The 16,530-nt window shown below is 42.4% G+C and overlaps 1 protein-coding gene across 4 annotated transcripts in view; it reads left to right on the forward strand.

Moving 5' to 3' along the window:
* LOC111966576 (6-phosphofructo-2-kinase/fructose-2,6-bisphosphatase 2-like) overlaps positions 1–16,530 on the forward strand; it is a 43,369-nt gene that overhangs the window by 19,507 nt on the left and 7,332 nt on the right. For all 4 annotated transcript variants that reach the window (XM_070444524.1, XM_023991331.2, XM_070444525.1 and 1 more), the window contains 7 exons: positions 1,131–1,338; positions 1,982–2,128; positions 2,230–2,334; positions 2,417–2,546; positions 4,780–4,842; positions 4,944–5,008; positions 10,465–10,665. In XM_070444524.1, coding sequence (XP_070300625.1) covers positions 1,131–1,338; positions 1,982–2,128; positions 2,230–2,334; positions 2,417–2,546; positions 4,780–4,842; positions 4,944–5,008; positions 10,465–10,665 — 919 coding nt within the window. The remainder of the gene's footprint in view (positions 1–1,130; positions 1,339–1,981; positions 2,129–2,229; positions 2,335–2,416; positions 2,547–4,779; positions 4,843–4,943; positions 5,009–10,464; positions 10,666–16,530) is intronic.

A 16,530-nucleotide genomic window follows, 5' to 3' on the forward strand; every position in this document is an offset into this window, starting at 1 on the left:
CAGAGCAAAGCTGGGGGCAGAGGGTGGTCTATAGCAAGCAGCAACGGTGAGAGACTTGTTTCTGGAAAGGTGGATTTTTAAAAGTAGAAGCTCGAATTGTTTGGGCACTGACCTGGATAGTATGACAGAACTCTGCAGTCTATATCTGCAGTAGATTGCAACACCGCCCCCTTTGGCAGTTCTATCTTGTCAGAATATGTTATAGTTAGGGATAGAAATTTCAGGGTTTTTGGTGGTCTTCCCAAGCCAGGATTCAGACACGGCTAGGACATCCGGGTTGGCAGAGTGTGCTAAAGCAGTGAATAAAACAAACTTAGGGGGGAGGCTTCTAATGTTAACATGCATGAAACCAAGGCTTTTACGGTTAGAGAAATCAACAAATGAGAGCACCTGGGGAAGAGGAGAAGAGCTAGGCACCGCAGGGCCTGGATTAACCTCTACATCACCAGAGGAACAGAGGAGGAGTAGGATAAGGGTACGGCTAAAGGCTATAAGAACTGGTCGTCTAGTAGGTCCGGAACAGAGAGTAAAAGGAGCAGGTTTCTGGGTGCGATAGAATGGATTCAAGGCATAATGTACAGACAAAGATATGGTAGTATGTAGATACAGTGGAGGTAAACCTATGCATGAGTGATGATGAGAGAGATATTGTCTCTAGAAACATCATTTAAACCAGGTGATGTCATCGCATGTGTGGGAGGTGGAATTAAAGGGTTGGATAAGGTATATTGAGCAGGGCTAGAGGCTCTACAGTGAAATAAGACAATCAATGATCAATAGACAATGATCATGCTGTTTAATCAACTTCTTGATATGCCAAACCTGTCAGGTGGTGGATTATCTTGGCAAAGAAGAAATACTCACTAACAGGGATGTAAACAAATGTGTGCACATTTTGAGAGAAATAAGCTTTTTGTGCGGTATGGAAAATGTCTGGGATCTTTCATTTCAGCTCATGAAACATGTTCAGTATAATTTTATTGAATGTTCGTATGTCTCGATTTCTTTCATTTCTCCCAACTATGGAGAATTAATTTTACTGATGAGTATATCTTCATGATCAGTCTGCATGTGGTAAAGATGCTATCAGATCACACATCTTGACCTCCAGTCTAACCTCTGACCCCTAGGGACCTGTCCTTCATCCAGGTCATCAATGTGGGCCGGAGCTTCCTGGTCAACAGGGTGCAGGACTACATCCAGAGCAAGATCGTGTACTACCTCATGAACATCCACGTGCACTCTCACTCTATCTACCTGTGTCGGCACGGAGAGAGCGACCACAACGTGGAGGGACGCATCGGGGGCGACGCAATGCTGTCTGTTCAAGGGAAAAAGGTACCCCGACTTCTCTTTAAGTACATCAATACAAGTAGTCAAATTGTGCTTGCTCTTGCTATGTTGCTCTGTATTCTATGTACACTGAGTGTACAAAACATTAGAAACACCTGCTCTTTCCATGACAGACTGACTAGGTGAAAGCCATGATTCCTTATTGATGTCACCTGCTAAATCCACTTCGATCTGTGTAGATGAAGGGGAGGAGGCAGGTTAAATAAGGATTTTTAAGCCTTGAGGCAATTGAGACATGGATTGCGTATGTGTGTCATTGAGGGTAAATGGGCAAGACAAAAGATTGAAGTGGCTTTGAACGGGTTGTGGTAGTAGGTGCCAGGCGCACCGGTTTGTGACAAGAACTGCAACGCTGCTGGATTTCAGTTTCCCATGTGTCTCAAGAATGGTCCACCACCCAAAGGACATCCAGCCAACTTGACACAACTGGGAAGCATTGGAGTCAACCTGGACCTGCATCCCTGTGGAACTCCTTGTCGAGTCCATGCCCTGACAAATTGAGGCTGTTCTGAGGGCAAAAGGGGGTGTAACTCAATATTAGGAAGGTGTTCTTAAATCACTTAATCACAATATGACATCTCACGCTTACGTACACTATTAAACCTACTATGCCTATTCTAATCCTCAGTTTGCTGGAGCGCTAAAGGGTTTTGTGGAGGAGCATGGTCTGTCAGACCTAAAGGTGTGGACCAGCCAGCTGAGACGGACCATCCAGACTGCTGAGGAGCTTGGGGTGCCCTACGAGCAGTGGAAGATACTCAACGAGATCGATGCAGTCAGTACCACAGTGCACTAATGACCCCTAGACAAAACATGGTAGTGGTTACATTGTTAAATCATGATTGTCTTTTAAAATGACATATTTCTGTGTGTCAGGGTGTGTGTGAGGAGATGACCTATGATATAATTGAGAAAACCTACCCTGAGGAGTTTTCCTTGAGAAACCAGGACAAGTACCACTACCGCTACCCAGGGGGAGAGGTAATTCTTCCTTCTCTACAGAGATCTATCTGGCCTATTCATCCGAGTCATTGAGCTCAGTTTGTCCCTCTCCTCTCCATAGTCCTACCAGGACCTAGTGCAGAGGTTAGAGCCGGTCATCATGGAACTGGAGAGACAAGGCAACGTGCTGGTCATCTGCCACCAGGCTGTCATGCGATGCCTGCTCGCTTACTTCCTGGATAAGAGTGCAGGTACAAACACACAATCTCATTTACAGTGGGGCAAAAAAGTATTTAGTCAGCCACCAATTGTGCAAGTTCTCCCACTTAAAAAGATGAGAGGCCTGTAATTTTCATCATAGGTACACTTCAACTATGACAGACAAAATGAGAAAAAGAATTCCAGAAAATCACATTGTAGGATTTTTTATGAATTGATTTGCAAATTATGGTGGAAAATAAGTATTTGGTCAATAACAAAAGTTTATCTCAATACTTTGTTATATACCCTTTGTTGGCAATGACAGATTTCAAACGTTTTCAATAAGTCTTCACAAGGTTTTCACACACTGTTGCTGGTATTTTGGCCCATTCCTCCATGCAGATCTCCTCTAGAGCAGTGATGTTTTGGGACTGTTGCTGGGCAACACGGACTTTCAACTCCCTCCAAAGATTTTCTATGGGGTTGAGATCTAGAGACTGGCTAGGCCACTCCAGGACCTTGAAATGTTTGGGATCATTGTCATGCTGAAAGACCCAGCCACGTTTCATCTTCAATGCCCTTGCTGATGGAAGGAGGTTTTCACTCAATCTCACGATACATGGCCCCATTCATTCTMTCCTTTACACGGATCAGTCGTCCTGGTCCCTTTGCAGAAAAATAGCCCCAAAGCATGATGTTTCCACCRCCATGCTTCACAGTAGGTATGGTGTTCTTTGGATGCAACTCAGCATTCTTTGTCCTCCAAACACGACGAGTTGAGTTTTTACCAAAAAGTTATATTTTGGTTTCATCTGACCATATGACATTCTCCCACCTTCTTCTGGATCATCCAAATGTTCTCTAGCAAACTTCAGACGGGCCTGGACATGTACTGGCTTAAGCAGGGGGACACGTCTGCCACTGCAGGATTTGAGTCCCTGGCGGCGTAGTGTGTTACTGATGGTAGGCTTTGTTACTTTGGTCCCAGCTCTCTGCAGGTCATTCACTAGGTCCCCCCGTGTGGTTCTGGGATTTCTGCTCACCGTTCTTGTGATCATTTTGACCCCACGGGGTGAGATCTTGCGTGGAGCCCCAGATCGAGGGAGATTATCAGTGGTCTTGTATGTCTTCCATTTCCTAATAATTGCTCCCACAGTTTTCTTCAAACCAAGCTGCTTAACTATTGCAGATTCAGTCTTCCCAGCCTGGTGCAGGTCTACAATTTTGTTTTCTGGTGTCCTTTGACAGCTCTTTGGTCTTGGCCATAGTGGAGTTTGGAGTGTGACTGTTTGAGGTTGTGGACAGGTGTCTTTTATACTGATAACAAGTTCAAACAGGTGCCATTAATACAGTAACGAGTGGAGGACAGAGGAGCCTCTTAAAGAAGAAGTTACAGGTCTGTGAGAGCCAGAAATCTTGCTTGTTTGTAGGTGACCATTTGCAAATAAATTCATAAAAAATCCTACAATGTGATTTTCTGGATTTCTTTTTCTCATTTTGTCTGTCATAGTTGAAGTGTACCTATGATGACAATGACAGGCCTCTCATCTTTTTAAGTGGGAGAACTTGCACAATTGGTGGCTGACTAAATACTTTTTTGCCCCACTGTATATAAACATGGAGATTCGCAGATAGACACACCTGTGTTAGGAAACTCATTTACTTTGGCTAGGATACAAACACACTCCTCTTAATTTACATCTGCTTGTTTTGAGTGAATAAAAGTCAAATAAAATTTTATTTGTCACATGCGCCAAATACTTGACGTGAATTGCTTACTTACAAGCCCTTAACCAACAGTGCAGTTTAAAAAAAAAAAAAGGCATGTTTTGTGTAACAAATAGTGAGGCTATATACAGAGGGTCCTGGTACGGAGTCGATGTGCGGTGGCACCGGTTAGTCGAGGTAATTAAGTTGAGGCTAAACAATGTCACATGGCCCTCTTAAAGGTCTGTCAAAGTCAGGAGCAAAAGTGGTTTGTGCCTAAAAGAGCATTTTAAACGCTAGTAAAGTCTGTCTGCCACAGCTCGCCCACACTGTGACTGGGCATTGGGCACCTCTGACTGTCACTGCCTGATCCCAGATGTCATGAAAGGGAAGTAATGTAATCTATTGAGTAATGATATCGTCTAATCTAAATATAATCCCTGAAAAATAAATATGTATCATTAACTGTCATGTGTCATTGAAATGCATAAGATTGAGTTGTCTTGAGATGATGCATAGATCTCACGTGTAATGTTCTAAGTGAAGTCATTGGCATTCTTGTTTCTGTTGACACAGATGACCTGCCCTACTTGAAGTGTCCCCTCCACACAGTCCTAAAGCTCACCCCTGTGGCTTATGGTAGGATATCTCATCCAAGACTACCCTGTCTCAGAATCCACATATTTCTCCTCCCTCTCTCAGGTTAACATTGACTGTTATTCTCTCCATCTCTCGGCCAGGTTGCAAAGTGGACATGTTTGACCTGAAAGTGAAGGCTGTGAACACTCACCGGGATAGGACATTAGTGAGTTGCTCTCCTTGCCATATCGCTGTTCAATCTACTGTGCGTTCTTCTTAATTTCCTAGGTTTATTTCCTGTATCCCTCTCCTATTTCCTGTATCCCTCTCGGTAACGGATGTGGCCAGTTCTGAACACTGATCCGAAGACTTTCCCTCAAGGGTCAGTTTGACAGTAAACAGCCGAGTCATTACCATCTGGCTAAGCTGTGGAGGTGTGGTTTGAAGAGTTCTATTTTGTAGTGAAATTGCTCTTATAAAAAGCCAGCGCACCATCTCCACCCTCAACCACACAAAGGGCCTATTTCATGTAATCTAATCTAACCTGTGTTCTGGTTATACAGTACAGTACCTACAGAAATTATTCACATCCACTGACTTTTTCCAAATTTTCTTGTGTTACAACCTGAATTTAAAATGGATTAAATATTTGTTTGTTTTTTGTCACTGGCCTACACACAATACCCCATAATGTGAAAGTGGAATTATGTTTTTAGACATTTTGACAAATTAATTAAACATGAAAATATGAAATGTCTTGATTAAGTATTCTACCCCTTTTTGTTATGGCAAGCCTAAATAAGTTCGGTAGTAAAAATGTGCTTAGCAAGTCACAATAAGTTGCATAGACTCACTCTGTGTGCAATAATAGTGTTTAACATGATTTTCTAATGACTACCTTATCTCTGTACCCCACACATACAATTCTCTAAGGTCCCTCAGTCGAGAAGTGAATTTCAACACAGATTCAACCACAAAGACCAGGGAGGTTTTCCATTGCCTCGCAAAGAAGGGCACCTATTGCTAGATGTGAAAACATTTATAAAAAGTAGACATTGAATATCCCTTTGAGCATGGTGAAGTTATTAATTACACTTTGGATGGTTTAGCAATACACCCATTCACATCAAAGTTAAAGGCTTCCTTTCTAACTCAGTTGCCGGAGGGGAAGGAAACCGCTCAGGGATTTCATCATGAGGCTAACGGTAACTTTTTAAAATCGTTACAGAGTTTAATGGCTCAAACTGATGATGGATGAACAACATTGTAGTTACTCCCCAATTCTAAACTAATTGGCTGAGTGAAAAGAAGGAGTAATCTTCCGGTGCCGACAGATGGCCGCCTCGCTTCGCTTTCCTAGGAAACTATGCAGTATTTTTTTATGTGTTATTTCTTACATTGGTACCCCAGATAATCTTAGGTTTCATTACATACAGTCGGGAGGAACTACTGAATATAAGAGCAACGTCAACTCACCATCATTACAACCAGGAATATGACTCTCCCGAAGCGGATCCTGTGTTTTGCCTTCCACCCAGTACAATGGATCTGATCCCAGCCGGCGACCCTAAACAACGACGCCGTAAAAGGGGCAAACGAAGCGGTCTTCTGGTCAGGCTTCGGAGACGGGCACATCGCGCTCCACTCCCTAGCATACTACTTGCCAATGTCCAGTCTCTTGACAACAAGGTTGATGAAATCCGAGCAAGGGTAACATTCCAGAGAGACACCAGAGACTGTAACGTTCTTTGCTTCATGGAAACATGGCTCACTCGAGAGACGCTAACGGAGTCGGTGCAGCCAGCTGTTTTTTTCACGCATCGCGCCGACAGAAACAAACATCTTTCTGGTAAGAAGAGGGGCGGGGGTGTATGCCTTATGATTAACGAGACGTTGTGTGATCATAACAACATACAGGAACTCAAGTCATTCTGTTCACCTGATTTAGAATTCCTCACAATCAAATGTCGACCGCATTATCTACCAAGGGAATTCTCTTCGATTATAATCACAGCCGTATATATTCCCCCCCAAGCAGACACATCGATGGCCCTGAACGAACTTTATCTGACTATGTAAACTGGAAACCACACACCCTGAGGCTGCATTCATTGTAGCTGGGGATTTTAACAAGGCTAATCTGAAAACAAAACTCCCTTAATTCTATCAGCATATCGATTGTGCTACCAGGGCTGGTAAAACCTTGGATCATTGTTATACTAACTTCCGCGACGCATATAAGGCCCTCCCCCGCCCTCCTTTCGGAAAAGCTGACCACGACTCCATTCTGTTGCTTCCAGCCTACAAACAGAAACTAAAACAGCAAGCTCCCGCGCTCAGGTCTGTTCAATCACTGGTCCGACCAATCTGATTCCATGCTTCAAGACTGCTTCGATCACGTGGATTGGGATATGTTCCGCATTGCGTCCAACAACAACATTGACGAATACGCTGATTCGGTGAGCGAGTTCATTAGAAAGTGCATTGACGATGTCGTACCCACAGCAACGATTAAAACATTCCCAAACCAGAAACCGTGGATTGATGGCAGCATGCGGTGAAACTGAAAGCGCGAACCACTGCTTTTAACCAGGGCAAGGTGACCGGAAACATGACCGAATACAAACAGTGTACTATTCCCTCCGCAAGGCAACAAAACAAGCTAAGTGCCAGTATAGAGACAAAGTAGAGTTGCAATTCAACAGCTCAGCACAAGAGGTATGTGGCAGGGTCTACAGTCAATCACGTTACAAAAGAAAACCAGGCCCGTCGCGGACCAGGATGTCTTCTCCAGACAGACTAAATAACTTTTTTGCTCGCTTTGAGGACAATACAGTGCCACTGACACGGCCGCTACCAAAACCTGTGGGCTCTCCTTCACTGCAGCGAGGTGAGTAAAACATTTAAACGTGTTAAACCTCGCAAGGCTGCAGGCCCAGACGGATTCCCAGCCGCGTCCTCAGAGCATGCGCAGACCAGCTGGCTGTGTGTGTTACGGACATATTCAATCAATCCTTATCCCAGTCTGCTGTTCCCACATGCTTCGAGAGGGCCACCATTGTTCCTGTTCCAAGAAAGCTAAGGTAACTGAGCTAAACGACTACCGCCCCGTAGCACTCACTTCCGTCATCATGAAGTGCTTTGAGAGACTAGTCAAGGACCATATCACCTCCACTACCGGACACACCTAGACCCACTCCAATTTGCTTACCGACCCAATAGGTCCACAGACGACGCAATATCGCAACCACACTGCACACTGCCCTAACCCATCTGGACAAGAGGAATACCTATGTGAGAATGCTGTTCATCGACTACAGCTCAGCATTTAACACCATAGTACCCTCCAAACTCGTCATCAAGCTCGAGACCCTGGGTCTCGACCCCGCCCTGTGCAACTGGTCCTGGACTTCCTGACGGGCCGCCCCAGGTGGTGAGAGGGTAGGTAACAACATCTCCACCCCGCTGATCCTCAACACTGGGGCCCCACAAGGTGCGTTCTGAGCCCTCTCCTGTACTCCCTGTTCACCACACGACTGCGTGGCCATGCACCGCTCCAACTCAATCATCAAATTTGCGGACGACACTACAGTGGTAGGCTTGATTACCAAAAACGACGAACGGCCTACAGGGAGAGTGAGGGCCCTCGGAGTGTGTGTCAGGAAAATAACCTCACACTCAAGCGTAACGAAAACAAAGGAGATGATTGTGGACTTCAGGAAACAGCAGAGGGAGCACCCCCCTATCCACATCGACGGGACAGTAGTGGAGAAGGTGGAAAGTTTTAAGTTCCTCGGTGTACACATCACGGACAAACTGAATTGGTCCACCTACAAGGTAGGGGTGGTATACAGAAGATTGCCCTATTTGATAAAAGACCAAGTCCATATTATGGCAAGAACAGCTCAAATAAGCAAGGAGAAACGACAGTCCATCATTGCTTTAAGACATGAAGGTCAGTCAATCTGGAACACTTTCAAGAACTTTCAAAGTTTCTTCAAGTGCAGTTGCAAAAACCATCAAGCTCTATGATGAAACTGGCTCTCATGAGGACCGCCACAAGAAAGGAAGACCTAGAGTTACCTCTGCTGAAGAGGATACGTTCATTAGTTACCAGATTGCATCCCAAATAAATGCTTCAGAGTTCAAGTAACAGATACATCTCAACATCAACTGTTCATAGGAGACTGCGTGAATCAGGCCTTCATGGTCGAATTTCTGCAAAGAAACCACTACTAATGGACACCAATAAGAAGAAGAGGCTTGCTTGGGGTAAAGAAACACGAGCAATGGACATTAGACAGGTGGAAATCTGTCCTTTTGTCTGATGAGTCCAAATTCGATTTTTGGTTCCAACCACCGTGTCTTTGTGAGACGCAGAGTAGGTGAATGGATGATCTATGCATGTGTGGTTCCCACCGTGAAGCATGGAGGAGGAGGTGTGGGGGTGCTTTGCTGGTGACACTATCGGTGATTTATTTTGAATTTAAGGCACACTTAACCAGCATGGCTACCACAGCATTCTGCAGCGACACACCATCCCATCTGGTTTGCGCTTAGTCCCACTATCATTTGTTTTTCAACAGAACAATGACTCACCACACCTCCAGGCTATGTAAGGCCTATTTGACCAAGAAGGAGAGTGATGGAGTGCTGCATCAGATGACCTGGCCTCCACAGTCACCCGACCTCAACCCAATTGAGATGGTTTGGGATGAGTTGGACCGCAGAATGAAGGAAAAGCAGGCAACAAGTGCTCAGCATATGTGGTAACTCCTTCAAGACTGGAAAGCATGGTTGAGAGAATGTCAAGAGTGTGCAAAGCTGTGATAAAGGGTTGCTACTTTGAAGAATATATATATATATATAAACATTATTTCATTAGTTTTGTTGTCTTCACTATTACTCTACATTGTAGAAAATATAAACAATTGAATGGGTAGGTGTGTCCAAACTTTTGACTGGTTCTGTAAATCTACTTAAATCTATAGCAAGACCTGAAAATGGTGGTCAAGCAATGATCAATATCCAATTTGACAAAAAAGCATGAAGAATTTTGAAAAAAATAATGGACAAATGTTGCGCAATCCAGGTGTGGAAAGCTCTTACAGACTTAACCAGAAAGACTCACAGCTGTAATCACTGCCAAAGGTGCTTCGACAAAGTATTCACTCAGGGGTGTGAATACTTATGTAAATGTGATATTTCTGTATTTTATTTTCAATAAATTTGCTAAAATTGTTTTCACTTTGTCATTATGGGGTTTTGTGTGTAGATGGGTGAGAAAAAAACATATATTTAATCAATTTTGAATTGTAACACAGCAAAATGTGGAATAAGTCAAGGGGTATGAATATTTTCTGATGGTATTGTAGTTCTGGTGTGAACAGACCTCAGTGCTGTCCCCAGTACAGTGTGTTAACCAGATGTCCCTGGTGGTGTGGGCGTCACACTCATAAAAATGACCACACTGCCTTTTCCTGAGAATAGCCCTGTTAAATGGAGGGAGAATAACATGTCTGGGAAAGGAACCGCAAAAGCGCCTTCAATCTTCTGTTTGTTCCAGCTGGATTGTTTTCACAAGAAGTGTAGCAAGCAAGGCGTGCGCACACACACACACACAGTGAAAGATACTTTATTTCTCTCATTTCTGATTCTCTTTCCTTAATCTTCTCTCACCAGGATAAAGTCCGTAATGACGTCGTTCCTGCCACATTCCTCCGGAGGAACAGTTTCACCCCGCTGTCCAGTCACGACCAGGTGAAGCGACCGCGCCTCTACAGCGCTGGCAACCTACCTCAATCTCGACGGCCCCTGGCCCCCTTTCTACCCAGCATGCAGTCCTTCGAGGACCCTGAAGGAGCAGAGTTGGCACAAAGCCAAGTTAGTGTTGTCTTTCTGTATGAATGTCTCGCTCTTTTAAATATGTTTATGATGTTACTTATGTCCATCAACTAAGACTCAGTGATATGACCTTTCCACAAGCAGTAGGATAAACATCAGTTACTGCAGTTAAGCACAATGCAAGACGATGATGCACTCAGAGTATCTGCACGGGTGTGCTTCACGCTGCTGCAAGGCAATAGCTACAGGACCAAAACAATTTTGTCTCACGCTTCGCAGTCTTAGTTGTTGCAGAAGTCGGCCCGATTCTGCTCTTTACTATGTGCATCACTGACTCTACCTTTTAACCCTAAAAGCTCCAACATATTTTTTGCTTAAGGGCGCCAACGGAGGTTATTATTATTGACCCCAAATTGGTAATGATTGTAAAGAGACACTGTCTTTCAAGCAGTAAAACATTCAAATAACCAGATATTTATTTATTTATTATCACACATTTATTGTACAATTTAGGGTGACCAACAGCAGGATTTTGCGGAAATTCGCGGGGGAGTGTAGACTACATGAATACAAAATGTTGGCAGAATTTTACAGATTTCATGTCCAAACTACACCTGTAAGCCCATCATTTGATTTTCAAATATTTTTTGGTGAGCAAATTAGAGCAGATTGTGTTAATTATGGCTGCAATCCCGTTAATGGGATGATATGACAACAGCCAGTGAAAGTGCAGGGCGCCAAATTCAAACAACAAATCTCATAATTAAAATTCCTCAAACATACCATGTTATTTTATACCATTTTAAAGGTAATCTTTGTTGTTAATCCCACAAGTGTCCGATTTTCAAATATGCTTTACAGCGAAAGACCACAAACAATTGTTAGGTCACGCAAAATCACAGAAAAAATACAGCCATTTTTCCAGCCAAAGACAGGAGTCACAAAAAGAGAAATAGAGAAAATTAATCACTAACCTTTGATCTTCATCAGATGACACTCATAGGACTTCATGTTACACAATACATATATGTTTTGTTCGAAAAGTTCATATTTATATCCAAAGACCTCAGTTTACATTGGCGCCATGTTCAGAAATGCCTCCAAAAATCCGGAGAAATTGCAGAGAGCTACGTCAAATAACATAAATACTCATCATAAACTTTTGATGAAAGATACATGTTTTACATAGAATTAAAGATACACTTGTTCTTAATGCAACCGCTGTGTCAGATTTCAAAAAGGTTTACGGCAAAAGCACAATATTCAATAATCTGAGAACAGCGTTTAGCCACAAAAGGAAGCCATACAGTTACCAGCCAAATTGTGCAGTAAACAAAACTCATAAATAGTATTATAAATCTTCACTTTGCTGATCTTCGTCGGAATGCACTCCCAGGACTCCCACTTCCACAAGAAATGTTGTTGTTTTCGGTAATGTCCATCATTTATGTCAAATAGCTATTTTTGTTAGCGTGTTTGGTAAACAAACCAAAGTCAGGAAGCGCGTTCACTAAAAGCAGACAATGTCAAAAAGTTCCATAAGTCAATAGAAACATGTCAAACGATGTATTGAATCAACTTTAGAATGTTTTAACATAAATCTTGAATAACGTTCCAACCGGAGAATACTTTGACTTCAGAATGTGCGATGGAACAGAGCTCCCTCTCATGTGAACGCGCATGGTCATGGCATGGTAGACCTGACTAATTCCTATCTCCTTCGGCCCCACTTCACAGTAGCGGCATCAGTCAAGTTCTACAGACTGACATCTAGTGGAAGCCGTAAGAAGTGCAAACAGATCCATATCCCACTGTGTATTCAATAGGGGCTGGTTGAAAATCGACCAACCTCAGATTTCCCACTTCCTGTTTGGATTTCTTCTCAGGTTTTTGCCTGCCATAGAGTTCTGTTATACTCACAGACATCATTCAAACAGTTTTAGAAACTTCAGAGTGTTTTCTATCCAATACTAATAATAATATGCATATATTAGCAAATGGAACTGAGGAGCAGGCAGTTTACTATGGCACCTCTGGGCACCTTTCATCCAAGCTACTCAATACTGCCCCTGCAGCCATAAGAAGTTAACAATGATATATCCTTCCTGTATTTAGTTTCAATACAAGCATATTCTGCATAGTGGCAAATGCCTTTTGATTTTGTCCACAATATACACTGCCGTTCAAAAGTTTGGGTCACTTAGAAATGTCCTTGTTTTTGAAAGAAGAGCAAAACAAAATTGTCCATTAAAATAACTCAAATGATCATAAATGCAGTGTTAGACATTGTTAATGTTGTATATGACGATCGAAACGGCAGATTTTTTATGGAATGTCTACAGAGGCCCATTATCAGCAACCATCACTCCTGTGTTCCAATGGCACTTTGTGTTAGATAATCCATTTTAAAAGGCTAATTGATCATTAGAAAAACCCTTTTGCAATTATGTTAGCACAGCTGAAAATGGTTGTGCTGATTCAAGAAGCAATACAACTGGCTACCTTAAGACTAGTTGAGTACTTTCTTCTGAAACTTGTCAGTCTATTCTTGTTCTGAGAAATGAAGGCTATTCCATGTGAGAAATTGCCAAGAAACTGAAGATCTCTACACGCTGGGTACTACTCCCTTCACAGAAAAACAAGGACATTTCTAAGTGACCCCAAACTTTTGAACAGTAGTGTATTTTTTTGTCTATTCAGCTAACCATCCTAAAACAGTAACAATATACTCTGTTAATTTTGGTTATGTAGAATACTAATTAATCGTTGTGATCTTCCAAGACACTGGCTGTTTCTGAATACCCATACTAGTGTACTTAATAGTATGCAAAAAAAACAAAAGGTTTTATAGTATGTGAAATGTAGTACTCTGAATGTGTCATCTAATGCGCGATTGTGTTCACCTGCCATTCGTTCATTTTGGTACAGCATGTCATTTATCTGATTATCAGCTGTTAAAACACCTGAGTAGGAGAAAGACGAGTGAATTCTACTAGATCAGATATTCCCAAACTGGGGGCAATTCTGTTGGGGGTACGCCAAATAAAAAATCCCTGTCTTAGGTCACTTAGGATCACCACTTTATTTTAAGAATGTGAAATGTCAGGATAATTGTAGAGAGAATGATTTATTTCAGCTTTTATTCTTTTCACCACATTCCCAGTGGGTCAGAAGTTTACATACACTCAATTAGTATTTGTATAATTGCCTTAAATTGTTTAACTTGGCCAAACGTTTCGGGTAGCCTTCCATAAGCTTCCCTCAATAAGTTGGGTGAATTTTGGCCCATTCCTCCTGACAGAGCTGGTGTAACTGAGTCCGGTTTGTAGGCCTCCTTGTTCGCACACGCTTTTTCAGTTCTGCCCACAAATTCTCTATAGGATTGAGGTCAGGGCTTTGTGACGGTCACTCCAATACCTTGACTTTGTTTCCTTAAGCCATTTTGCCATAACTTTGGAAGTATGCTTGGGGTCATTGTCCATTTGGAAGACCACTTTGCGACCAAGCTTTAACTTCCTGACTGATGTCTTGAGATGTTGCTTCAAATATCCACAGAATTTCCTCCTTCATGATGCCATCTATTTTGTGAAGTGCATCAGTCCCTCCTGTAGCAAAGCACCCCCACACATGATGCTGCCACCCCGTGCTTCATGGTTGGGATGGTGTTCTTTGGCTTGCAAGCCTCCCCCTTTTTCCTCCAAACATAAAACATGTCATTATGGCCAAACAGTTATATTTTTGTTTCATCAGACCAGAGGACATTTCTCCAAAAATAACAACTTTGTCCACATTGCAGTTGCAAACCGTAGTCGGCTTTTTTATGGTGTTTTGGAGCAGTGGCTTCTTGCTGACAGGCCTTTCAGGTTATGTCGATATAGACTCGTTTTACTGTGGATATAGATACTTTTGTACCCGTTTCCTCCAGCATCTTCACAAGGTCCTTTGCGTGTTGTTCTGGGATTGATTTGCACCTTTTGCACCAAAGTACGTTCATCTCTAGGAGACAGAACGCGCCTCCTTCCTGAGCGGTAAGACGGCACGTGGTCCCATGATGTTTTATACTTGCGTATTATTGTTTTTACAGATGAACATGGTACCTTCAGGATTTGGAAATTGCTCCCAAGGATGAACCAGACTTGTGGAGGTCTACAATTTATTTTCTGAGGTCTTGGCTGGATATCTTTGATTTTCCCATGAATTGTCACAGCAGAAGAGGCACTGAGTTTGAAGGTAGGCCTTGAAATGCATCCACAGGTACACCTCCAATTGACTCAAATGATGTCAATTAACCTATCGGAAGCTTCTAAAGCCATTACATCATTTTCTGGAATTTTCCAAGATGTTTAAAGGCACAGTCAACTTAGTGTATGTAAACCTCTGACCCACTTGAATTGTGATACAGTGAAACAATCTGTCTGTAAACAATTGTTGGAAAAATAACTTGTGTCATGCACAAAGTAGATGTCCTAACCGACTTGCCAAAACTATAGTTTGTAAACATGAATTTTGTGGAGTGGTTGAAAAACAAGTTTTAATGACTCCAACCTAAGTGTATGTAAACTTCCGACTTCAACTGTATATATAAGCGCAACATGACTGCAAGAGACCGGTTGGAATGTGTGACTGAAATACGGGACAAATCAACCTTTTTTTCTAAATTAGTGGTGTTTGAATTTGTTAATAAAATGCTGGACATGATTGTTTGGTTGGGGGACGCAGGACAAAGGGCCAAATGCGGGACTGTCCCACAAGTTTAATGTTTCAAAATATATATTTTTAATTTAAGTTAACTTGATACATTTCATCCATAGCCACATGTTATGAACATTTGTCTGTTATTCATTCAAAGTGTTGTATTTCTGTGATACTCAGAAGCTAAGAAATTGGTGATTTAGAGTTAATCTGACATACCGGTACGACCTAAGATGGCCACCGATATGGGCAATATGGGCGCCGGTGCCATCAGCCTTTTAGCTCTACAGTGCATTAAGAAAGTATTCAGACTCCTTGACTTTTTCCACATTTTGTTACATTACAGCCTTATTCTAAAATTGATTAAATTAAATCGACATACCCCATAATGAAAAAGCGAGTAAAAATTTACATAAGTATTCAGTCCCTTTGCTATGATACTCAATTGAGCTCAGGTGGATCCTGTTTCCATTGATAATCCTTCAGATGTTTCTACAACTTGATGGTAAATTGAATTGATTGGACATGATTTGGAAAAGCACACACCTGTCTATATAAGGTCTAGAGATGGCCACCCAGCCAACCTGAGAAGGGCTTTGGTCAGGGAGGTGACCAAGAACCCGATGGTCACTCTTGACGGGGCACCAGAGTTCCTCTGTGGAGATGGGAGAACCTTCCAGAAGGACAACCATCTCTGCAGCACTCCGCCAATCAGGCCCAGACGGAAGCCACTCCTCAGTAAAAGGCACATGACAGCCCACTTGGAGTTTGCCAAAAGGCACCTAAAGGACACTCAGACCATGAGAAACAAGATTCTCTAAAATTTATTAAATTAGATTTTTTTTGTTACTGGCCAGCACACAATATCCCCATAATGTCAGAGTGCAATTATGTTTTTCATTTTTTTTAAACAAATTAATTAAAATTGAAACGCTGAAATGTCTTGAGTCTGTAAGTATTCAACCCCTTTGTTATGGCACGCCTAAATAAGTTCCAAGAGTAGAAATTTGCTTAACAAGTCACGTAATATGTTGTATGGACTCGCTCTGTGTGCAATAATAGTGATTGGCATGATTTTTGAATGACTACCTCATCTCTGTACCCCACACATACAATTATCTTTAAGGTCCCTCAGTCGAACATTGAATTTCAAACACCGGTTTAACCACAAAGACCAGGGAGGTATTCCAATGCCTCGCAAAGAAGGGCACC

Source organism: Salvelinus sp. IW2-2015, linkage group LG7 (genome assembly GCF_002910315.2).
Source record: "Salvelinus sp. IW2-2015 linkage group LG7, ASM291031v2, whole genome shotgun sequence".
Classification (NCBI taxonomy): Eukaryota; Metazoa; Chordata; class Actinopteri; order Salmoniformes; family Salmonidae; genus Salvelinus; species Salvelinus sp. IW2-2015.